This window comes from Theropithecus gelada, chromosome 6 (genome assembly GCF_003255815.1).
Source record: "Theropithecus gelada isolate Dixy chromosome 6, Tgel_1.0, whole genome shotgun sequence".
Taxonomy (NCBI): domain Eukaryota; kingdom Metazoa; phylum Chordata; class Mammalia; order Primates; family Cercopithecidae; genus Theropithecus; species Theropithecus gelada.
Window position 1 is genome coordinate 66,762,773 of NC_037673.1, and position 23,914 is coordinate 66,786,686.

At 39.6% G+C, this 23,914-nt stretch overlaps 2 protein-coding genes across 11 annotated transcripts in view; both read left to right on the forward strand.

Annotated features, from left to right (window-relative positions):
- OCLN (occludin) overlaps positions 1-2,157 on the forward strand; it is a 60,607-nt gene extending 58,450 nt beyond the window's left edge. For all 4 annotated transcript variants that reach the window (XM_025387878.1, XM_025387880.1, XM_025387877.1 and 1 more), the window contains one exon: positions 1,153-2,157. In XM_025387878.1, the coding sequence (XP_025243663.1) occupies positions 1,153-1,254 (102 nt within the window). In that variant the 3' untranslated portion in view covers positions 1,255-2,157. The remainder of the gene's footprint in view (positions 1-1,152) is intronic.
- Positions 2,158-8,477: 6,320 nt separating this feature from the next.
- GTF2H2 (general transcription factor IIH subunit 2) overlaps positions 8,478-23,914 on the forward strand; it is a 34,710-nt gene continuing 19,273 nt past the window's right edge. Inside the window, exons 1-10 of one of the 7 annotated variants that reach the window (XM_025387885.1) lie at positions 8,478-8,548; positions 10,981-11,030; positions 12,124-12,171; positions 13,401-13,488; positions 14,433-14,510; positions 14,890-14,926; positions 15,260-15,346; positions 16,008-16,058; positions 16,435-16,489; positions 20,797-20,902. In XM_025387885.1, coding sequence (XP_025243670.1) covers positions 13,433-13,488; positions 14,433-14,510; positions 14,890-14,926; positions 15,260-15,346; positions 16,008-16,058; positions 16,435-16,489; positions 20,797-20,902 — 470 coding nt within the window. In that variant the 5' untranslated portion in view covers positions 8,478-8,548; positions 10,981-11,030; positions 12,124-12,171; positions 13,401-13,432. Of the gene's footprint in view, positions 8,710-10,980; positions 11,031-12,123; positions 12,172-13,400; positions 13,489-14,432; positions 14,511-14,889; positions 14,927-15,259; positions 15,347-16,007; positions 16,059-16,434; positions 16,490-20,796; positions 20,903-23,914 lie in introns of all 7 variants that reach the window. The other 6 variants (XM_025387883.1, XM_025387882.1, XM_025387884.1 and 3 more) reach the window with 6 other exon arrangements.

Consider the following 23,914-nt stretch of genomic DNA (forward strand, 5'->3'; position numbering starts at 1 on the left):
ACCTCTTGCCTCCTGGGTTCAAGCAGTTCTCCTGCCTCAGCCTCCCGAGCCGCTGAGATTACAGGCAAGCACTACCACACCCGGCTAATTTTCCTATTTTTAGTAGAGATGGGGTTTCACCATGTTCGGCAGGCAGGTCTCAAATTCCTGGCCTCAAGTGATCCACCTGCCTCGGCCTTCCAAAGTGCTGGGATTACAGGCATGAGCCACCATGCCTGGCCGGTTGATTAATTTTTATTGCTGTGTAGTGTTGTATATAAAACGCAACTTTATTCATCCATTCTATTGTTAATGAACATTTGGGTTGTTCCCAATTTTTGGCATTTAAAAATATCACAGCTTCAAACATATTTGTAAATGTTTGAACATAGAAGTGATGGGCATTTGTGTATCCAGCGCTAGTAGATACTGTCAAATGGCCTTCCAAAGTAGTTGTACCAGTTTACTTTCCCATCAACCACTACAGACTCCTATTGCCCTATATCGTTGCTAACACTTGGCATGTCAGTCACTATTGACTTAAAACATTAACAAAAATTATATTAAAATTTCTGTAAATTACTTATCCAGGTGCTGTGGTACGTGCTTGTAGTCCTAGCTACTAGGGAGACTGAGGCAAAAGGATCCCTTGAACCCAGGAGTTCAGAGCTGCAGGGAGCTATAATTGTACCACTGCACTCCAGCCTGGGCAATAGGAGGAGACCCTTTCTAAAAACAACAACAAAAAATTATCAATTACAGGCATCATGATTTGCAATAAGAGTTTAAAGGGTATACAGTAAAATTTCCCATCTCACTTATCCCCTATTCAGCTTCCCTTTCCCCAGTCAACTGAGATCACCAGTCTCTTGTTTTACTTACATTTTTAGATGATCTGTTAGCAAAAAGGCTGATAAGTTTTCTTGGTCATTTTACAGGTTTTTAGAAATGGGGTATCCTTTTTAAAAACCCAGGTTAGAAGACAGAACTGAGCAAACAGAATCAGCTGCCTGTGTGGTTAGTGATACTGCCAGGCACCTTGAGTATATTACTTCAATTAACACTCCCAACAATTCTCTGACTAAATATTCCATTTTTTTGTTCACCTCTGCCTTCCTAGCAGACCTGTTTTTATTTTGTTGAATTTATGTGATTCATTTTCTCCCTTTTTAGTCTGCAGATTACAAAAGTAAGAAGGATCATTGCAAGCAGTTAAAGAGCAAATTGTCACACATCAAGAAGATGGTTGGAGACTATGATAGACAGAAAACATAGAAGGCTGATGCCAAGTTGTTTGAGAAATTAAGTATCTGACATCTCTGCATTCTTCTCAGAAGGCAAATGACTTTGGACCATAACCCAGGAAGCCAAACCTTGTGAGCATCACAAAGTTTTGGTTGCTTTAATATCATCAGTATTGAAGCATTTTATAAATAGCTTTTGATAATCAACTGGGCTGAACACTCCAATTAAGGATTTTATGCTTTAAACATTGGTTCTTGTATTAAGAATGAAATACTGTTTGAGGTTTTTAAGCCTTAAAGGAAGGTTCTGGTGTGAACTAAACTTTCACACCCCCGATGTTGTCTTAATACCTACATGTATTTGTTTGCATAGGTGATCTCATGTAATCCTCTCAACCACCCTTCAGATAACTGTTATTTATAATCACTTTTTTCCACTTAAGGAAACTGGGTTCCTGCAATGAAGTCTCTGAAGTGAAACTGCTTGTTTCCTAGCACACACTTTTGGTTAAGTCTGTTTTATGACTCCATTAATAATAAACTCCCTGGCCTTTCATATTTTAGATACTATATATGTGATGATCTACCAGCCTCCCTATTTTTTTCTGTCATATAAATGGCTAAAAGAAGTTTTTCTTAAATAATAAAGATCATGTAAAAGTAACAAATGTGTGAAATTTAAAGATTGTAAATATACATTTACTTTTTTAAGATCAAAGTTTAAACCCAGTGGTTAGAATTTTGTGTATTTTTAAATACTTTTTATCTTTTATGGTTTACATGCATTTTTTAAAAAACCAACTAAACCTTTTCTTTATATCAGAATATCTGATTACATTTATAATTAAATTGTGACTTGAACTGTATCTTACAGGAATGTTCAATTTCTATACATATTTTATAAGGTATTCAACCTGGTGTTTTCTTTCCGTAATAACCTGTTTGATGTTGTTAGTGCTGTTAACATACAGCTGTGGAAAACCACACTCAGGAGTTGTATCTGTTGTTGTTTATACTCTTTTGGGTGCTGTGCTGGTTAGTCGTTTCCCAATCCTTTGGCTGTAAGAATGCTGGTATGTCTGCAAATAGAATGCTATACCACGAAATACCAAATAATTTCAAATGGTGCCCTTAAATTGTATCACTTTTTTAAAAATTCAGATTCTTATTAGTAAAATTAGTTGATAGCACTGTGCTGACCAAGTTGATCATGACCATCCCAGCTTAGACTTTTCGAAAAACCTTTTTTTAGAATAATCTGTGACCTTTAGTATGCATTTCAGATATTTAGGTATATAATTTTTTTTTTTTTTTAAGACGGAGTCTTACTCTGTCACCCAGGCTGGAGTGCAGTGGTGCTATCTTGGCTCATTGCAACCTCCACCTCCTGGGTTCAAGCGATTCTCCTGCCTCAGCCTCCCGAGTAGCTGAGACTACAGGTGCCCGTCACCATGCCTGGCTAATTTTTGTATTTTTAATAGAGATGGGGTTTCACCATATTGGCCAGGCTGGTCTTGAACTCCTGACCTTGTGGTCCACCTGCCTTGGCCTCTCAAAGTGCTAGGATTATAGTCGTGAGCCACCACGCCCAGCCTAAGTGTGTGTGTGTGTATAATATATATATGTTTATATATATATAAATTATATATATTTTATATATATATATATATTTTTGGAGATGGAGTTTTGCTCTTGTTGCTCAGGCTGGAGTGCAATGGCGTGATCTTGGCTCACCGCAACCTCCGCCTCCCAGGTTCAAGCAAAAGTAGCTGGGATTATAGGCATGCGCCACCATGCCTGGCTAATTTTTTTTGTATTTTTAATAGAGATGAGGTTTCTCCATGTTGCTTAGGCTGGTCTTGAACTCCTGACCTCAGGTGATCTGCCCACCTCGGCCTCCCAAAGTGCTGGGATTAGAGGTGTGAGCCACTGTGCCCAGCCTATAATTTTTGATAGATGATTTTGAATTATTTTCCGGAGATAAAATTTTAAATGTTTCCATTATATCACTGATTTATTTCTGCAAATTGAATAAATTCTTAATTTTCTGCATGCTGCACATAATACAAAAGGTATTTTCATAGCTTTTGGATTTATACCAAATGAAAAGGACTCTCGAGCACCTTTAACTGATTTTTCTGTGTTAAATTTTTAACAATTTGTTCTTGGAAGTCAGTGTACTTAATTCATGAAGGCAAGTTTGTCAGTATTTTCACAAAACAAAACTATTCAGCTGAATCCAGAAGGTGAAATAGCAAGAATTTGCATTGTAAAATTGTGTTATAAAATTGGACTTTGAAATTTTAAAAATAGGAAAAATTTTCACGTGTATTTATACTGAATACCATTTTAGGAAACCAGGATCAGAGTGTTTCTGTTGGTGTTGGCATTAACTAGCTGGATGTAAATTTGAAAAGCCACTCAGAAAGTTTCCTAGTCTAGAAAGTCAGAGGTTTAGATTAGATTTCCGCCATCCCTTCCATTTCTGACCTGTGGTTCTTGTCTGGAATTCTGCTTTGTTATAAACAATTGTTCTAAGGAGTTCGTTGTGATAGCACATAGTTCATTTTGTAAAGATTCCCTGTATATAAAGTGATGCCCTACATGTGTGACTTTGTATTAAAAGTATATAGGATCATTATTTTATTTTGAAAATTTTAAATACAGAAAAGTATAAAATATAAGTACCATCTGCCCAGAAATAACATCTGTTAATGTTTTGTCATATGTGCTTCATAGTTTTTGAAATAAAGTGAAGTCAACTAGTATTTATAGTAAATAAGTTATATACACATAAGTACATATAGGATATTTAATCCTCAAAACGATCTTTTGATATGTGACCATTTCTTATTCTTGTTTTACAGACAAGGAACTAATGATATGATAGATTAACTGGCCATTGTCACACTAGCAAGTGGCAAAACAAGGGATTAGGATCTTGGTCTCTTGGTGGACTGTTAGATTCTATACTTCCATCCTGTGTTGACTTTGTTAATGGATTGGATAATGTGAGATCACTCTGATGTAAATAAAGTATTCTATATTAATTTTGAGTGCATTTTAAGTACTCGTAACATAAATGCTTCCTGTGAAATATCTGTAAAGACCTGAATGGGTACATATGTGTAAAGAAGAATCAGGGCAGAAGAGTGCTTTTATCATGGCTCCAGGGACCTTAGGTTCAGTTGGTGTGAGAATTCCTCACACAAGGACATTCTCCTTGCTTCAGCATCAGGATGGAAGTGTTTCCCATCTGGACTTTTTCAAAGACTCAGCTGAAGGAATACAGAATTCATAATTTCCTGGCAGCTTATGATTCTGCTACACTACACCATGCCATCTCTTGTGTGAAAGGACAAATTTGATGGAGGACTACGTCATCCCTCATGCTTTTCTTATTGTCTACATTTATTCTAATGGGAAGAAGTGAGCAAAAACACCTCAATAATTTGGGTAGTTTTTAGAAAACGTTGTGTTAGTAAATTAGAATAGTGCTACTTTGGCATTATGAGAAAGAAGCATGGATACATAACTAGGTTTGTGTATGACTACAACAAAATGCAGAATGGTGTCTCCAAAAGGTTTCCAGTTGCTGCCACAAGACCTGCTTGGTATTGCGTACATGTGTTGTCCTATTTTTGCTTTGCCCTTCTGCAGTTACTTGCTGTGGGACCTTGGAGAAATTAACTTAGCCTCTCTGTACTTCAGTTTTTTGTATCTGTAAAATATATTTGTAATAATCTAATAGTTAAGGAGGTAGTTAATGTGTGACTCAGTCCTTGTCTAAAAGTAAATATGCCTAGCTACCCCTATCTTTCAAAGCCAGAAGGTAAAACTTTAACAAGTTTTCTAAAAGCAAATTGTGGGGGTTTTTTTTGTTTGTTTTGAGATGGGAGTCTCTCTCTGTTGCCCAGGCTGGAGTGCAGTGGCGCAATCTCGGCTCACTGCAAGCTCTGCCTCCCGGGTTCACGCCATTCGCCTGCCTCAGCCTCCCGAGTAGTGGGGACTACAGGTGTCCGCCACCACGATCGGCTAATTTTTTTTTTTTTTTTTTTGTATTTTTTTAGTAGAGATGGGGTTTCACCGTGTTAGCTAGGATGGTCTCGATCTCCTGACCTCGTGATCCAACCCACCTCGGCCTCCCAAAGTGCTGGGATTACAGGCGTGAGCCACCGCACCGGGCTGCAAATTGTGTTTTTTTTTTTTTTTGAGACGGAGTCTCACTCTGTCGCCCAGGCTGGAGTGCTGTGGCCGGATCTCGGCTCACTGCAAGCTCCGCCTCCCGGGTTCACGCCATTCTCCTGCCTCAGCCTCCTGAGTAGCTGGGACTACAGGCGCCCGCCACCTCGCCCGGCTAGTTTTTTTTTTTTTTTTTTTTTTTTTTTTGTATTTTTTAGTAGAGACGGGGTTTCATTGTGTTAGCCAGGATGGTCTCGATCTCCTGACCTCGTGACCTCGTGATCCGCCCGTCTCGGCCTCCCAAAGTGCTGGGATTACAGGCTTGAGCCACCGCGCCCGGCCGCAAATTGTGTTTTTTAAAGTGCATGTATCATCCAATCCCATATGATTGATCTGTGCTGGGTGCAGCCTTAGAGCCTAGAATTCTTTTCAATTCTAGGCAGAGAATGCAGGATTGGCATTCTAAATATTTGTACGTGATAAACAAATGCTTCTTTAGGTTAGAGCAAATACTTACATATCAAGATCAAGATTGTTAGATACTGTTGTCAATTACAGAGGTTTTAGATGAGGCTTTCTGGAATGATTTAGTTTCCCTGTAAGGGAATCAGCTCTCCCAGTCTTTCAAGTTGCCTGCTTTTTATATCTGTTTGATTCCATTGGCTGAGCTGATTGTGAATGTCCTAACCCTGTTGATTGTGTCTGGCCACTCGTGGGCAAAGAGCAGATTTATTCCATTCTTTATAGTTATAAAAGACATATAGTCTATATGTCTTTTAGTTTTACAATTTGAAAAAACATCTGAGTAGGTTGGATAATTTATTCTGCCACTTGTACATGATTAGAATATGTCAGTCATAATCATGCCAAGAGATTATGGATTTATGCATATTTTGTTTTGCTTTAGTACCATTCCTAGTTGAATCTTAACATCCATGTCTAAAATCTGTACAGAGCAAATATTACAGTTAGGAAAACTGTTTTAGTGCCCTCTCTGCAAATATGCTTTACATTTATTGGGGAATCCTCTATCATTTTCCTGATTTTCCTTAAAGTCTTCCCAGGCTGATGAATAACAAACATATACAAGAAACTTGGGGCTTGGGATTCCTCTAGGCTGTTTGTCCTAGAGGAATGCATCCCATCTTGCAAATAGGATGGTCAATTAAGATGGAAGGAAGCAAAAGTGTGGATAGGAAGGAAGGGCACAAACAGAAAAGTGTGGAGTTTGGGTGTGAGTCCTCTAATGAGGTCAAAGGTGGGAGGGAGGCAAGCATGGAAGCTTCCTGGCACTGTGATACTAATTTCCCCTCCTCTCCCTTTTAAAATCGTGTTCATGCAAAGCCAACACAAATAACTAAATAAAATCTTGTCTTCTGGGAGGAAATGAGACTGATTACAGAGCTGCCACTAAGCCCTGTAGGGTTGGTGGAGACAACCCCATTTTACACATTAGTTCATAGACTTGGTGTGACTTGCTTGAGGTCACCCAGCCACTATGTCAGAACCTGATTTTAAATCCAGGACTGTTCTTTCCACTGCTATGCAAGATACCTTCTGTTTATATTTTTGAGGGAGACAACAGAGATGGGAAGAATTTTTAACAATAAAGGCAACGGAGGGGATGAATATGCTGATGGGGAAGGAAAGAGGCCCCAGCTTCTGCAGTTGCTTTCTGTTATTCCTAATCCTCTTCTCATCTGGGGGTGCACTGCCTCTCCATTTCTCAAGTATGGGAAATGCCAATAATTCCACTTGTGTTAATTGGCAGTCAGACAACTTGTCCAAAACTGAATTGATCTTACCCACCCCACCAACATTTAAATAATTGTGACCCCAACCTTTCAGTTGCTCAGCTGAAGACTTTGGAGGTATCCTTGATTCTTTTCTCATAACACACATCCAGTGTATCAGTAAGATTTAGAATTCAGTCACTTCTCACCAGCTGCTGGTCCAAGGCATCACAATCCCGGCAAAGTTCTTAACAATGCTCACAGCCTCTCCTCCCCACCTTACCCTTCTGATTGCAGCTGCCATCACTCATCCCCTGCTCACTCCTGCAGTCGTCAAAGACCCCAATGCACTTCTAACGGGGCCTTTGCACTTGCAGCTGTCTTTGTCTGAAGAGCTTTTCCCCTAGGTATCAGCAGGGTTAACACCCTTCCTCATTCAGGTCATGGCTTAACTCTCTTCTCAGCGAGGACTCCTCTGGCCACCCTATTTTATTTTTTTTTTGAGACGGAGTCTCTGTCACCCAGGCTGGAGTGCAAGGTGCGACCTTGGCTCGCTGCAACCTCTGCCTCCTGGATTCAAGTGATTCTCCTGCCTCAGCCTCCCGAGTAGCTGGGATCACAGGCGCTTGCCAGCACACCCGGCTAATTTTTTTGTATTTTTAGTAGAGACGGAATTCACCATGTTGGCCAGGCTGGTCTCAAACTCCTGCCCTCCGGTGATCCATCCCCTCTAGGCCTCCCAAATCACCATGCCTGGGATTACAGGCGTGAACCATCGCACCCGGTCTAGCCATCCTATTTTAAACTGTCAACTTTTCCCCTTCAATGCTTAGTTTTTCTCCACAGCACTATCACCATTTCATATAGTATATGTTTTTCTTCATACTTACTCCCCTTGGAGAAAAACTCCACGAGAGTAAGGATTTTTGTCAGTTTTTCATTGCTATTTCCTCAGTGCTTAGACATGCATCAGGCTCAAAGTAGATGCTCAATGTTTGCTGAATGAACAGCAAGAGCAACGGAGGAGTCCTGAAATACACAGCAAGAAGCAAGGATAACTCTGGCCTTACTTCTGTAGCCAGGGTCTTTTATCTCAACTTTTTAGAGGTAGAAAAACAAGATCGAGCTCCTCAGAACCCAGGTCGACGGCTGCAGAGCCTTCGACCTTCCGAGAGCGAATGGCGATCACTGTTTTCCAGTTCTCTGCGAAGTCGAGCTGGAAGACAATCCCTTTCCGCGCCCCAACTCAGCGGCGGGCATGCCCTGCACCAGAGCGCCCCGCTCCGGCAGCTGCCGCCTGCACCATCCGGAACGTTTCGCCTTGGCCGCAGCGCGAGGTGGAATGACTTCCGGGGCGCCTCTAAAGCGGCGGGGCGGAGTTTCCGGCTGAGAGTCCTTCTAGCCCGGCCGGTGAGTCCGCGGGTGGAAGTCTGTGTGGCGCAGAGGTGGGGCAGGCTGCTTGGCTAGGTAGGCGGCTGGGAGGGTTTTCGTGGCAGGGAACGGAGGCTGAACTGCCCTGCCTGTGCTCATAGGGAAGGAGGATGTGAAGGAGCTTGTGAAGGCAGAGGAAGGTAACTTTCGTGTGGGGAGCCGTAGAGTAGGGAGGGAGGCTGCAGGCCGTCCCTCCCTAAGTAAAAGCGCGACTTTTAGAAATGATGGTTCAGGGTTCGAGTTTGTGACCCGCTTGAGAAAGTGACCACCCTCTGAGCCTGAATCCCATACCTGAAAAACAAGGACAGTAATCAGCCTTGCCAGTTTCACATAGCTTGGTAGGGTAAGGTGTGAAGAAAAGCTTCTTAAATTGGGATGTTTGGTGCTCTCATTTGTTTCCAGAGAGCATTCCGAGCTCATGTAACGGGAATCACACCAATAGGCTTATGCTGAGGAATGTGGATTGTTTGGGGTTGGATTCCAGGAAACAGATCACTTAATTTCCCCCCCCCCCCCCAAGACGGAGTCTTGCTCTGTCGCCAGCCTGGAGTGCAGCGGCGCGATCTCGGCTTACTGCAACCTCCACCTCCCGGGTTCAAGCGATTCTCTTGCCTCAGCCTCCTGAGTAGCTGGAACTACAGGCGCGCGCCACCACGCCTAGCTAATTTTTGTATTTTCAGTACAGACGGAGTTTCACCATGTTGGCCAGGATGGTCTCGATCTCTTGACCTCGTGATCCTTCCGCTTCAGCCTCCCAAAGTGCTGGGATTACAGGTGTGAGCCACCCGCCCGGCCTCACTGATATTTTTAAGAAGAAGATGGACTCTTGGGAAATGATAGGCCTTTGGAGATCTTTACAAAGTCAATCTTCAAGATGCATGAATCCTTTAAACAGCATGCATGTTTACAATCAGACTTCCCATTGAACGTCTGCAGTTTTAGGGACCTTAATACCTCCTGTCCAGTCTCTGATTTCCCATTGCAGGCAGCTCTAATTAAGAAGTCCTTTTAGCCGGGCGTGGTGACTCATGCCTCTAGTCCCAACACTTTGGAGGGCCGAGGTAGGAGGACCAGTTGTGGTTAGGAATTCGAGACCAGGCCTGGCCAACAGGCTGGTGAAACCCCGTCTCTACTAAAAAAAAGTTAACTGTGGTGGCATGCGCCTTAATCTCAGCTATGCCGGAGACAGAAGAGGCAGTGGAATCGCTTGAACCCTGAGGTGGAGGTTGCAGTGAGCTGAGATCGTGTCACTGCACTCCAAGCTTAGGCGACAGAGCAAGACTGTCTCAGAAAAAAAAAAAGGAAAAAAAAGAAGTCCTTTGATACGATCATCCAAAAGTCTCTCAGTTGCTATTTATTTTTATATTTATAATATATATTATATATTTATAATTATTTCTTTTGAGACAGGGTCTCACTATGTCACCCAGTCTGGAGTGCAGTAGTGAACATGACTCACTGTAGCCTTGACTTGCTTGGGCTCAAGCCATCCTCCCACTTTAGCTTCCCAAGTAGCTGGGACTCAAGTACTCGCCACTTCGCCCAGCTAATTTTTTGATGTTTTGTAGAGACAAGGTTGATCTGAGCTCCTGAACTCAAGCGATCCTTTTGCCTTGGCCCCGCAAAGTGCTGGGATTACAGGTTTGAGCCACTGTGCCCTGCCAAGAATTTGAGTTTTAAAACATTGAGAACGTTATGTGAGTTTTTCATTTTTGAAGTTCGCAATATGTAACAGAAAACAGGGAAGAGCAAAATGTTCAGTTTAGGCTGGGTGCGGTGACTCACGCCTGTAATCCCAGCACTTTCAGAGGTCGAGGTGAGTTGATCACCTGAGGTCAGGAGTTCGAGACCAGCCTGGCCACCATGGCGAAACCCCATTTCTACTAAAAACACAAAAATTAGCCAGGTGTGGTGGTAGGCTCTTATAATCCCAGCTACTTGGGAGGCTGAGGCAAGAGGATCACTTGAACCCGGAGGCAGAGGTTGCAGTGAGCCGAGATCGCGCCATTGCACTCCAGCCTCGTGGTGAGTGAAACTCTGTCTCCAAACAAAAAACAAAGAAACAAAAATGTTCCATTTATGAGCAGATCACTTGAGGTCAGGAGTTCGAGATCAGCCTGGCAAGTCAGGCGAAACCCTGGCTCTACAAAAATACAAAACATGGCGAAACCCTGACTGTACTAAAAATACAAAAATTAGCTGGGCATGGTGGCACGCACCTGCAATCCCAGCTACTCGGGAGGCTGAGGCAGGAGAATCACTTGAACCCGGGAGGCGGAGGTTGCAGTGAGTCAGGAGGTGGTGGAGTGGAGAGGGAGATTGCATTGGGGAGGGTGGAGGTATGATGAGGACATTTATTTATGAATGAATGAATGAATGAATGAATGACAGAGTCTTGCTCTTTCACCCAGGCTGGAGTGCAGTGGCACGATCTTGGCTCACTGCAGTGTCTACCTCCTAGGTTCAAGCAATTCTCCTACCTCAGCTTCCTGAGTATCTGGGATTATAGGTGTGCACCACCATGCCCTGCTAATTTTTGTATTTCTAGTAGAGATGGGGTTTCACTATGTTGGCCAGCCTGGTCTCGAACTCCTGACCTCAAATGATCTGCTGGCCTCGGCCTCCCAACGTGCTGGGATTACAAGCATGAGCCACTGTGCCTGTTTCTCTCTCTCTCTCTCTTTCCTTTCTTTTCTTTCTTTTTGAGGCAGGGTCTCACTCTGTTGCCCAGGCTGGAGTGCAGTGACATGATCTTGGCTCACTGCAGCCTCCGTGCCTCCTGGGTTCAAGCAGTCCTGTCTCAGCCTCCCCAGTAGCTGGGATTGCAGGCACCCGTCCCTACCAACCTCCTAGCTAATTTTTGAATTCCTGACCTCAAGTGATCACCTGCCTCAGTCTCCCAAAGTGCTGGAATTACAGGTGTGAGCCAGCATACCCGGCCTGGTTTTGTTTTTGTTTTTGTTTTTTGTGACTCACTGCAACTTCTGCCCTCCAGGTTCAAGCAATTCTCCTGCCTCAGCCTCCCTAGTAGTTGGGATTACAGGCACCTGCCACTATGCCCAACTAATTTATGTATTTTTAGTAGAGACGGGTATCGCCATGTTGGCCTGGCTGGTCTTGAACTCCTGACCTCAGGTGATCCGCACCTTGGCCTCTCAAAATGCAGGGATTACAGGGATGGAGCCACCGCACCTGGGCCTGGCCTGTGTTTGTTTGTTGTTTTGTTTTGTTTTCGACTTTTATTTTCAGGGAGTACGTGTGCATGTTTGTTACATGGATAAATTGCTTGTTGTTGAGGTTTGGTGTACAAATGATCCCATCACCCTGGTAGTAAACATAGTACTTAATAGGCAGTTTTTCAACCCTCACTCTCTCTCATTCTTCGTTGTCTAGTAGTCTCCAATGTCTGTTCTCATCGTTATGTCCATGTGTACTCAGTGTTTTGCTCCCACTTGTAAATGAGAACATGCTGTATTTGGTTTTCTGTTCCTGTTTTTTTTAGGCCAGAGTGCAGTGGCATGATCTCGGCTCACTGCAGCCTCTCTGCCTTCCAGGTTCAAGCGATTCTCCTGCCTTAGCCTCCCAAGTAGATGGGATTACAGGTGCTCGCCACCACGCCTGGCTAATTTTTTTGTAGTTTTAGTAGAGACAGGGTTTCACCATGTTGGCCAGGCTGATTTCGAACTCCTGACCTCAGGTGATCCCACTTGCCTCGGCCTCCCAAGTGCTAGGATTACAGGCGTGAGCCACTGCGTTGGGACTCTGTTCCTGTTAATTCAATGGGGATAATGGCCTCCAGCTGTATCCATGTTGCTGCAAAAGACAGGATTTCATTGTGGGGTTTTTTTGTTGTTTTTTTTTTGGCTGCTAGTATTCCATGATATATTAGGTACCACATTTTCTTTATCTAGTGCACCACTGATGAGCATCTAAGTTGATTCAGTGTCTTTGCTATTTTGGATAGTGCTGTGATTAACATGAGTGCATGTATACTTTTGGTAGAATGATTTTATTTTCCTTTGGGTATATACCCAGTATTGGGATTGTTGGGTCGACATACATGTGTCCAATAAATATATGAAAAAATGTTCAACATCACTGATCATTAGAGAAATGCAAACCAAAACCACAATGTAAATCAAAACCACGGAACCATCTCACCACCCGTCAGAATGGATATTATTAAAAAGTCAAAAAATAACAGATGTTGGCAAGGTTGTGGAGAAAAGGGAATGCTTATCCACTATTGGTAGGAATGTAGATTAGTTCAGCCACTGTGGAAAGCAGTTTGGAGATGTCTCAAAGAACTATGTTTAATTTTGTGTCCTTTTTTTTGAATTATGAGCCATAGCATTTACCCATTTATAAATAATAAATGTGATTTTAAAACTTTTGATTATGAGAAAATTCAGACATACACAAAAAGAGATATTACAATGAATCACATGTCACTCAGCTGTAATAGTTTATACCCATACTGACTCCTCACAATTCTACAGTCATGTGTCATGTGACGCATCTATAAAGCATCTATAAAGCAGTTTTGTCATGTGACACATCTATAAAGCATTTTTGTTCTTTTACAAATCGTAAAAAGATGTTTATTTTTATTAGTACCAAGTTTGTGTATACATGTTCATATTATTTCTTGAAAATGAAAAATGGAGTTCTATGAAGATTTTTAATGACAATTATTGAGTAAAATACAAAGAATAAGATGACCTGGCATTCAATTTTTTTTACTTTATATATGTGTCTAATTTTCAAATTTAATTGGATGCATTTTGTAACAAACATCTTTAGATAACTTACATTCTAATGATTTTTACAGATTACTGAATAATAAAATACAGTTTTGAAAAAATGGATGAAGAACCTGAAAGAACTAAGCGATGGGAAGGAGGCTATGAAAGAACATGGTAAGGAGAGCATTATTGCCCTGTCTTTTCTTTTAGACATTGTCTTTTTTTTTTTTTACAACTTTATTAAAGTATATTTTACATTGTTAAAATTCACTCATTTCCAATGTACAATTCAGTGATTTTTTATTAATACTTTACTGAGCTGTGCAGCCATTATCATAAACCAGTTTTAGAACATTGTAACCACTCCAGTAAGATCCTTCATGTCCATTTACAATTAATTTAATCTTGATTTAATTCCACCTGTAGGCAATCATTAGTCTACTTTTTGTCTCTAAATTTTAACCTTTTCTGGACGTTTCACAAAAATGTGATCATATGCAATCATGCGCCGCATAATGATGTTTTGGTCAAAGATAGACTGTATATATATATGACAGTGGTCCCATAATATTATAATACTGTGTTTTTACTATACCTTTTCTATGTGTGTTTAGATACACAAATACTGACCATTGTGTTACAGTTGTCTTTAATATATTCAGTATAGTAACATGCTGTACAGGTTTGTAACCTAGGCGTGGGGTAGGCTATACCATCTAGGTTTGTGTAAGTATACCCTGTGATATTCACACAATAATGAAATCACCTAACAATGCATTTCTCAGAACGTATCCCTGTCAGTAAGCAATGCATGACTTATTATAGCATGGTGGTCTACTGTGGCTGGCTTTCACTTATTTCTCATCCATGTTGCAGCGTGTATTGATACTTCATTCCTTTTTTATTGCTGAATAGTATTCCCGTCTATGGTTATGCCACATTATTGTTTATCCATTCACTAGTCTGTGAATATTTAGGTTCTTTACGGTTTTTGGCTGTTAGGTAAATGCAGCCATGAACACTCACATGCAAATCTTTGTGTGGACGTATATTTTCATTTTATTTGGGCTAGTAATCATTTTAGCTTGTCTTTTCAAACAAATAATTATGACTTATAGGGAGATTCTTAAAGAAGATGAATCTGGATCACTTAAAGCTACAATAGAAGACATTCTATTCAAGGCAAAGAGAAAAAGGTATGTAATCTTCCTACGTATGTTAAAAAGGTAAAATATATTCATTTTAAGCCTTTCTATCTATAAACACTCCTCAGTACTTCACTTCAGCTGTGTTTCAGGGAAACTGACCTATTGCCTTCTGACTATGGGGAAAGAACTAACCACCTACCCTTGCCTCAGCAGGAAATGGTCTTTAGAGACTATCTACAATACCTAGAATTATGTGTATTGTATTCCATAAGTTAATTATTTACTCCACTAAAAATGCACATTATGACATTCTTAATCAGAATTAGAAAAAAAGAGAAAGCAGGTCAATTGGAAAGTTGTATTTTTTTCGTGTGTTGGGGGGGATAGTATATTGAATTCCATTAAAATGTTTGTATAATTTTAACAGAGTATTTGAGCACCATGGACAAGTTCGACTTGGAATGGTATGTCATTATTTTTTACTAGTACAGAACTAGTTTAGGTTAGAGAAATATTCTGACTTGCTAGAAAAAACAATAGCGAAATAACAAAGTTTTAAAAAGAATATATTAAAAATATATGCATAGAATATGAAATTATTAAATGCTGTTTTTACTAATCAAAATGGCACTTGAGGCTGGGCACAGTGGCTCATGCCTATAATCCCAGCACTTTGGGAGGCCAAGGCAGGATTGCTTGAGCCCAGGAGTTTGAGACCAACATGGGCAACAGAGTGAGACTCAGTTTCTACAAAACAAAACAAGTACTTGAAATTGGCCCTTTCTTTTTTCTGGTAGATGCGCCACCTTTATGTGGTAGTAGATGGATCAAGAACAATGGAAGACCAAGATTTAAAGCCTAATAGACTGACGTGTACTTTAAAGGTAAAATTTAAATTTATACTAAATCATTTAAATTTATACCAAAATCACTTAAACTTCTACTAAGAAAGTGGGGAAGAACACTGGATTCTAAAGGATATTTTTAAAGAATGCAATATTTTTTATTTTTTGCCTTGTATTTTTAGTTAGTACTAATGATAGCTAAGTAGAAGTACTGCCAGGTCATTTAGGGAAATTTTAAACCAACATAGCTAATTATTTGTGTTTTTAATTTCTATCCTCCCACCCCACGTCAGGATCTTGGTTTGTCAGTTATCCCTTTTCTTTATTGAATCTTCATTCTCCTTTGCCTTACTTAAATCTGTCTCCTCAGATTACAAATATGTTCATATTATTCCTAATTTATCAAAACCTATTCTCAATTCTGCTCATTCTCCCATCTCTCTTCATTGGATCTTTTCCTCGTTGAAATTTTTTCTGACACATCCAAATGGTTCCATCTTTTAAAACCTAGCTCAAACCTATCTCATTACCCACCATTTCAAATTAAGGTTTTTACTGTTTAATATTTTTATTACTTAAAATTTTTTGAAAATCTGTAAGTTTAAAAGTCATAAGAAGTGATGCTTGAAACATCACTTGGACATGTTCTTTATGATTGTTATTTTGCCTTTATCTAGTATGTCTTTTTTTATTTAAACAGTTGTTGGAATACTTTGTAGAGGAATATTTTGATCAAAATCCTATTAGTCAGGTACGTATATAAATGATAGAATTCAGAATTAGATTCATGTTTTGCTTCCAAATGTAATTTATTTTTAAAACTTGGACATGTATTTTGTGAATTACCCAAATTGTTTAACCAGTTTCCGGTATACTTAAAAATGAAAAGCATAATAACTCTAAAAGTTAAACAATGTATGGTGAACTCATAGCTAAATTTATTTGCCAAAAACACCATGAGAAAAAGTTTCTCACCTGTTGCTTCTTTCTTTTGTAATTACTAGTTTATTTTAGCTATGTAAATTATTTTTTTCTGCCCCAATATGATCTACAGGAATAGTTATATATATTCTTAATGGGAAGAAATAACTTATTAGATTAATAATAATTTTTGTTTTTATTTCAAGATTGGAATAATTGTGACTAAGAGTAAAAGAGCTGAAAAATTGACTGAACTCTCAGGTATGCATAAAATTACCTTTACATGACTCAAGGACTTTGCTTTATTTACCCAACCTCGTAGCCCTGTTTGTATGTCTGCTTAATAAGTAACGTGAAGGGTTCCTCTGTCTTCTCTAGGGGAAACAATTTAATAACATTTCCCCCACCATTATATTCTTAGGATACAATGTTAACTATTCTAAATTGAGTTCTTCATAGTGGCAAGTAATAATTACATTGAATATAAATGTTTTTATTTAAAATCTGTATGTGCTTATCCTGAAATTTTTTTTTTCTTTCTTTTTTTTTTTTTTTTTTTTGGAGACGGGGTCTTGCTCTGTCACCAGGCTGGAGTGCAGTAGCGTGATTTCGGGTCACTGCAAAGTCCGCCTCACGGGTTCAAGGGATTCCCTGCCTCAGCCTCCTGAGTAGCTGGAACTACAGGTGCCCACCACCACACCCTGCTAATTTTTTGTATTTTAATAGATATGGGGTTTCACTATGTTGGCCAGGATGGTCTTGATCTCTTGACCTTGTGATCAGCCCGCCTCGGCCTCTCAAAGCACTAGGATTACAGGCTTGAGCCACCGCGCCTGGCCTTATCCTGAAAATATTAAAATACAGTTATTGTAATTATTTATAAAATCCAGTTCATCTTTAAATTCTTAAAAAGTTAAGCATCTAATTTAAAAGGGAAAAAGTATAAAAATTAAACTGTAGCTATTGCTAATGAATCAATTTTTCTGCTTCCATGACATACCTAACTGAATTTTAGTTGCAAAACGTAGTAATGGCATTTTTAAATTTGCTTTGGTATATATGCTGTTACAAATTTGCATCACTGATTCTATTTTATTTTCTGTGAAACACGCTATCCCTTAAATCTGGTTCTCAACCTTTTATCCTTGCCAACACACATAAGGGAAATGACATACTTTCTTCATTAGTAGTTTTTCATTAAATGCAGTGAGGAGTGAAATGTACATTGGCGAGGAGTGAAATGTACATTGGCTTGGAGTGATCCAAGAAACTCAGTTGTGAGTAACCAAAAGAATGTCACGCTAGCTTAGATGCAGAAGGAACATTTTTGGCTATATTCAAAGGTGGGCCAATTCCATATATAGCTGCTGTGTATGTTGGGGTCCTGGCTTTGTCGGGCTTCATTCTCGGATAGATTTTCTGGAAGTTGAAAAGATGTCTCTTAATTGTCCCAGTCTACATTATACCCGTAGCCTATAGCTTCAGCACACGTCTTGGGAGAACTCTGATTGGCCTGACTTGCGATTTGCCCATCCACGAACAAAGTGGCCAGTGAATGAAGTATTTTGTTTGTATGCTTCAATTGCCTGCCAATGCCCAGAGGAGGATAGAAGTAGGGTCAGCACCATATGAACTAAGCAGGATTATTATGTAGTGGAAGAAGATGGTTCCTCCAAGGTAGGGCTATAGGGTCAGTACTTTCCTCTCACTTTACCCACCCCAAATTACCAGCAGTTTTCTTTCTTTCTGTCTTTCTTTCTTTGTCTTTCTTGTCTTTCTTGTCTTTCTGTCTTTCTGTCTTTCTGTCTGTCTTTCGTCTGTCTTTCTGTCTTTCTTAGAAGGAGTCTCTCACTCTGTTGCCAGGCTGGAGTGCAGTGGCGCTATCTTGGCTCACTGCAACCTCCGCCTCCCGGATTCAAGTGATCCTCCTGCCTCCTGCTCCCGAGTAGCTGGGATTACAAGTGTGCACTGCCAGGCCTGGCTGATTTTTTTATTTTTAGTAGAGACAGAATTTCACCATGCTGGCCAGGCTGATCTCAAACTCCTGACCTCAGGTGATCCACCCACCTCAGCCTCCCAAAGTGCTGGGATTACAAGCGTGAGCCACTGTGTTCAGCCCCAGCAGTTTTCTATGGATGTTAGTAAAGTCATATACGTAAAGATGAAAAATACTCTGGAGATTCTGACAGGCCTCTTGAAGCCACCTTTTTTCCTCCAATCAGACCACTGCTGTAAACCACACTGACACTATTGTGGTATGCTTTTTTCCTATACCCATAACACAGTGGGAGATTAAAAATAATTTTGTAGGGTAGGAAGAGAAGTGGATAGAGAGCCAGGAGATCTAGGTTTGGGTGCTGCTGGTCCTGCAGTTAAGTAGGCATATGTCTTTGGGCAAGTCATTTCACTTGTTTAGATTTAGATTAATTTTCTCACTTATGAAGTGAGGGATTTGGTCTGCTTAGTGAGGTACTTTTCATCTCTAAAATTTATGAATCTAAAATACTTGCAGTAAATATTAAATATTACAAATAGTTAATATTTTAAAACTTACTCAGATGAATAAAAACTCAAGGGAGCTCCCAAGTTGATGAATAGACAAGACATGATTCACACAGAAAAAAACCCCAGAAATTAAATAAGGGAAACTAGTAGTCCAAAAAAACTCCACCCAATTCCATAATATTTTATTTTTTAATATATTTTAAATGAGCAAAATTAAGTTTCAAAAGCAATATGTTGCTTGTGGAACCACAGAGAAACTGTTATTTATAGTGCTGATAGTCTTATAAATTAGCTCAGCATTTTTTAGAACAGCATAAAAATTGTTCCTGAAATTATATTTAGGAAATGTTATGGAAGGAGAATGATCACTCTACAAAAATACTCTTTGTAACATTATGTGTAATAGTGACAGATTAAAAATTAAACGTTTAAAAGTATACTTTGATGGATTATATTTTATGACAAAATCAATTTAATGATTTGATACGAAGACAGTGCTGAAATGGAAAATGTTTACGGAATACTATATTTCATTGAAACTCAGATTCCATCAATTACAGTATACTTTTATAAGCCATTAAGAAGGAAAAGTCGTAGTAGTTAAACTTTGACACAATATCAAATGATATATGAGTTGGCTATACTAGCTTCTTGGTAATTTGACATGTCTGTTACTTTGGGGGCTGGGCGTGGCGGCTTACACCTGTACTCCCAGCACTTTGAGAGGCTGAGACCGGAGGATTGCTTGAATCCAGGAATTCAAGACTAGCCCGGACAACATGGCAAAACCCTGTCTCTACCAAAAATATAAAAAAAAATTTAGCTGAGTGTGGTGCTGGGCACCTGTAGTCCCAACTACTTGGGAGGTTGAGGTGGGAGGATGGTTCGAGCCTGGGAGGTAGAGGTTGCAGTGAGCCGAGATTGCCCCATTGCACTCCAGCCTGGGCAACAGTGCCAGATCCTGTCTATAAAAAATTTTTATATTAAAAAGAAAAAAAAGGATTTGGCAACTTCTCCCCCCTTCATTTGAATTGCTTGGCATAAGATAGACAATCTTTTCAGATGCTATTTGGTAAGAGAAGATAACACAGCTTTGTCTATTTGTGGGACTATTCCTTTCTTAGGTCTTGTAAAGCTCTTGATTTCTTCCCTCAAGAAAAATACGGGATTGCATGCATTCTTCCACCAATATTTGCTTCATTAATAATAAATCTATGCCTCACTGCTATGTTCCACACCTTTCTACATAAAAATATAGCCTTTTGTATTAACAGCCTTTTTAAAAACATTTTATTGTTTGTTTTTTGAGATGGAGTTTTGCTGTTGTTGCCCAGGCTGGAGTGCAGTGGTGTGATCTCAGCTCACTGCAACCTCCACCTTCTGGGTTCAAGCGATTCTTGTGCCTCAGCCTCCCTAGTGGCTGGGATTACAGGTGTGTGCCACCATACCCAGCTAATTTTTGCATTTTTACTACAGATGGGGTTTACACCATGTTGGCCAGGTGCGTCTTGAACTCCTGACCTCAGGTTATCTGCATGCCATGGCCTCCCAAAGTGCTGGGGTTACAGGCGTGAGCCACCGCGCCCGGCCTTAAAAACATTTTAAATGGCAGTTAAACTCACCATGAAGAGGACAATGTACATAATGCAATTGAAGCAACAATATGTGAAGACCTATTTGTAGGTTCACATATGAGCAGGCAAAGACTATGTTACAAGTGCTGCTGGCTACCAGTGATTATTAAACACATGCTGATTTCAGAGATGTTAAAATGTGAAAATGTATTCATCTTAAAAATGATGAAATGTGGAAATATTAAGAGTAAAAAAATGCACTCTAGGTTAATATTATTTTAAAATATGTATGCTAGTCTATAAGGAGATTATTTGTATTATGTTTTTCAGTATGAAGTGAGACTATTTACAAAATATTTGAGATAAAATTCCAACAGAAATGCAAATTGAAAGGATTCTGTTCTTTAACATCTTAGATATGTAAATTTTGAGAGAAAGAAACTTTTTTAATATATAGGATTTTATTTAAAGATCTTATTTCTATTTTAGGAAACCCAAGAAAACATATAACATCTTTGAAGAAAGCTGTGGATATGACCTGCCATGGAGAGCCATCTCTTTATAATTCCCTAAGCATGGCTATGCAAACTCTAAAGTTAGTATTATACATTATGTATAATTGAATTAGAAGTTTTTTAAATGAGTTAAGTTGAAATGATGTGTTAATATGGGGCCCATAAACACAGCTATAACAAAATTGTTAAGTACGAAAAGTATGTAATGTCATTTATGATGTTTAGTGTGGTGTTGGCTAGTAATTTCTATTTTACATTTTAGTAGGATATTGTTAAAGGTTTTATAAAAATATAATTTAAAACTGTTGGCAATATCAATAGTACAAAAGAAATATATTGGTAAAAAATATTTTATTAAAATGAGATTTAATGTAGTATAATAATTGTAGGTTGGTTGTACCTTTATTAACATTTATTAATTTATTTTGAAAATAATGGCCAAAACCACAATTCCTTCTGCACTAACCTCATATATCTGTAAATTAATAGATATGGCAAGTTCAGCTATGTGGAATAGAGCCAAGACCCGAAAGGAAATACTTGGTATAGTTAAAGCTTATATATATATATATTTTTTTTTTTCCTCGAGACAGAGTTTTGCTCTGTCACCCAGGCTGGAGTGCAGTGGCATGATCTCAGCTCACTACAACCTCCGCCTTCTGGGTTCAAGTGATTCTTGTGCCTCAGCCTCCCTAGTAGCTGGGATTACAGGTGTATGCCACCATGCCCAGCCAATTTTTGTATTTTTAGTACAGATGGGGTTTCACCATGTTAGCCAGGCTGGTCTTGAACTCCTGGCCTCAAGCCATCCGCTCCCCTCAGCCTCCCTAAAGCTTACATATTTTATCTCTGGATAGTCTGCCCTGGCTCAGACTTTATAACTTTACATAATAGATATTTTTCTAGTTCTGAAGTGGATGAGAAGGAGGCAACACATGTAATAGAGGTAAGTACAGTAGCAGGGTCTACCAGTGAGAGCTGAGAAGATAACAATGAAAACATAAGCAGGAAAGCTATAACTAACTGATAAAATTGCTGCAGAAAGCATAGAAACGTCTATTTAGTATAGGTAAAAACTGGTCACCACAACTTAAAACTCTACAAGCTATCATTTTAATTAAATGGTATACAAGATTAATGTTCGTGATTATTATGACCGAATTACTATGAGGTTTACAGTAATCTCCCCTTATCTGCAGTTTCACTTTCCAGTTTTAGTTATTCTTGGTCTGAAAAATATTAAATTGAAAATTTCAGTAATAAATAATTCATAAGATTTAAGTTGTATGCCATTCTGGGTAGCGTGATGAAATCCTACACCTTCCTTCTCTGTCCTGCCCAGGATGTGAATCATCCCTTGGTCCTGTAGATCCATCCACACAGTATATGCTGCCCACCCATGTAATGGCCTAAGTCATCAGATTAACTGTTATTGACTGTCAAAACTATTGCAGTGTTTGTGTCATTTTACTTAATAATGACCACAAAGTGCAGGAGTAGTGATGCCAGCACATTGTTATAATTGTTCTATTATTAGTTATTATTGTTAATCTCTTACTGTGCCTAATTTTTATACAGTAAACTTGATCATAGGTGTGTATGTACAGGCATACCTCATTTTGTTGCACTTTTATTACACTTTTCAGATAACTTTTTTTTTTTTTAAACAAGCTGACAGTTTATGGCAACTCTGTGTTGAGCAAGTCTGTTGGTGCCATTTTTTTTAACAGCATGTGCTCACTTCATGCCTCTATATCACACTTGGTAGTTCTTGCAATATTTCAAGCTTTGTAAATTATTGTTATATCTGTTATGGTGATCTGTGATCAGTGATCTTTGATGTTACTATTGTAATTATTTTAGGGCACCACAAACTGGGCCCATATAAGACAACAGACTTAATTGATAAGTATTATGTGTGTTCTGACTGCTTCACCAACTGGCTGTTTTCCAGTCTTTCTCCCTCTGTTCGAGCCCCCCATCTCCTAAGACAAAAAAAATACTCAAATTACAAAATCACAACCCTACAGTGGCCTCTGATTGTTCAAGAGAAAGGAACAGTCGCATGTCTCACTTTAAATCAAAAGCTAGAAATGATTGAGCTTAGTGAGGAAGGTATGTCAAAATGCAAGACAGGCTGAAAGCTAGGTCTCTTGTGCTAAACACTTAGTCAAATTGTGAATGTAAAGGTAAAGTCCTTGAAGGAAATTAAAAGTGCTTGGCTGGGCCTGGTGGCTCTTACCTGTAACTGCAATACTTTGGGAGGTTGAGATGGGAGGATTACCTGAGGCCATGAGTTTGAGACCAGCCCTGGTAACATAGCAAGACCCCCATCTCTACCAAAAAAAAAAAAAAAAAATAGCCAGGCACGGTGGCGAGCACCTGTAGTCCCTAACTTCTCGGGAGACTGAGCCCAGTAGTTTGAGGCTGCAGTGAGCTATGATTGTGCTACTGCACTCCAGCTTGTATGATAGAGCAAGATTCTGTCTCAAAAAAAGAAAAACATAATGGAAATTCAAAGTGCTGCTTCAGTGGACACATGAATGATAAGAAAGTGAAACAGCTTTATTGCTGATATGGAGAAAGTTTTAATGGTCTGGATAGAAGATTAAAGTAGCCATAACAGTCCTTTAAGTCAAATCCTAATCCAGAGCACGACTCTAATTCTCTTCAATTCTATGAAGGCTGAGAGCAGTGAGGAAGCTGCGGAAGAAAAGTTTGAAGCTAACAGAGCTGAGCTCATGAGGTTAATGAAAGAAGCTATCTCCAAAACCAAAGTGCAAGAGGGGCCAGGCACAGTGGCTCAGGCCTGTAATCCCAGCACTTTGGGAGGCCGAGGCGGGCGGATCATGAGGTCAGGAGTTCAAGACCAGTCTGGCCAACATAGTGAAACCCTGTCTCTACTAAAAATACAAAAAATTAGCCAGACGTGGTGGTGTGCACCTATAATCCCAGCTACTCAGGAGGCTGAGGCAGGAGAATTGCATGAACCCAGGAGGCGGAGGTTGCAGTGAGCTGAGATCGTGCCATTGCACTTTAGCCCAGGCGATACTGTGAGACTCCGTCTCCAAAAAAAAAAAAAAAAAAAAAAA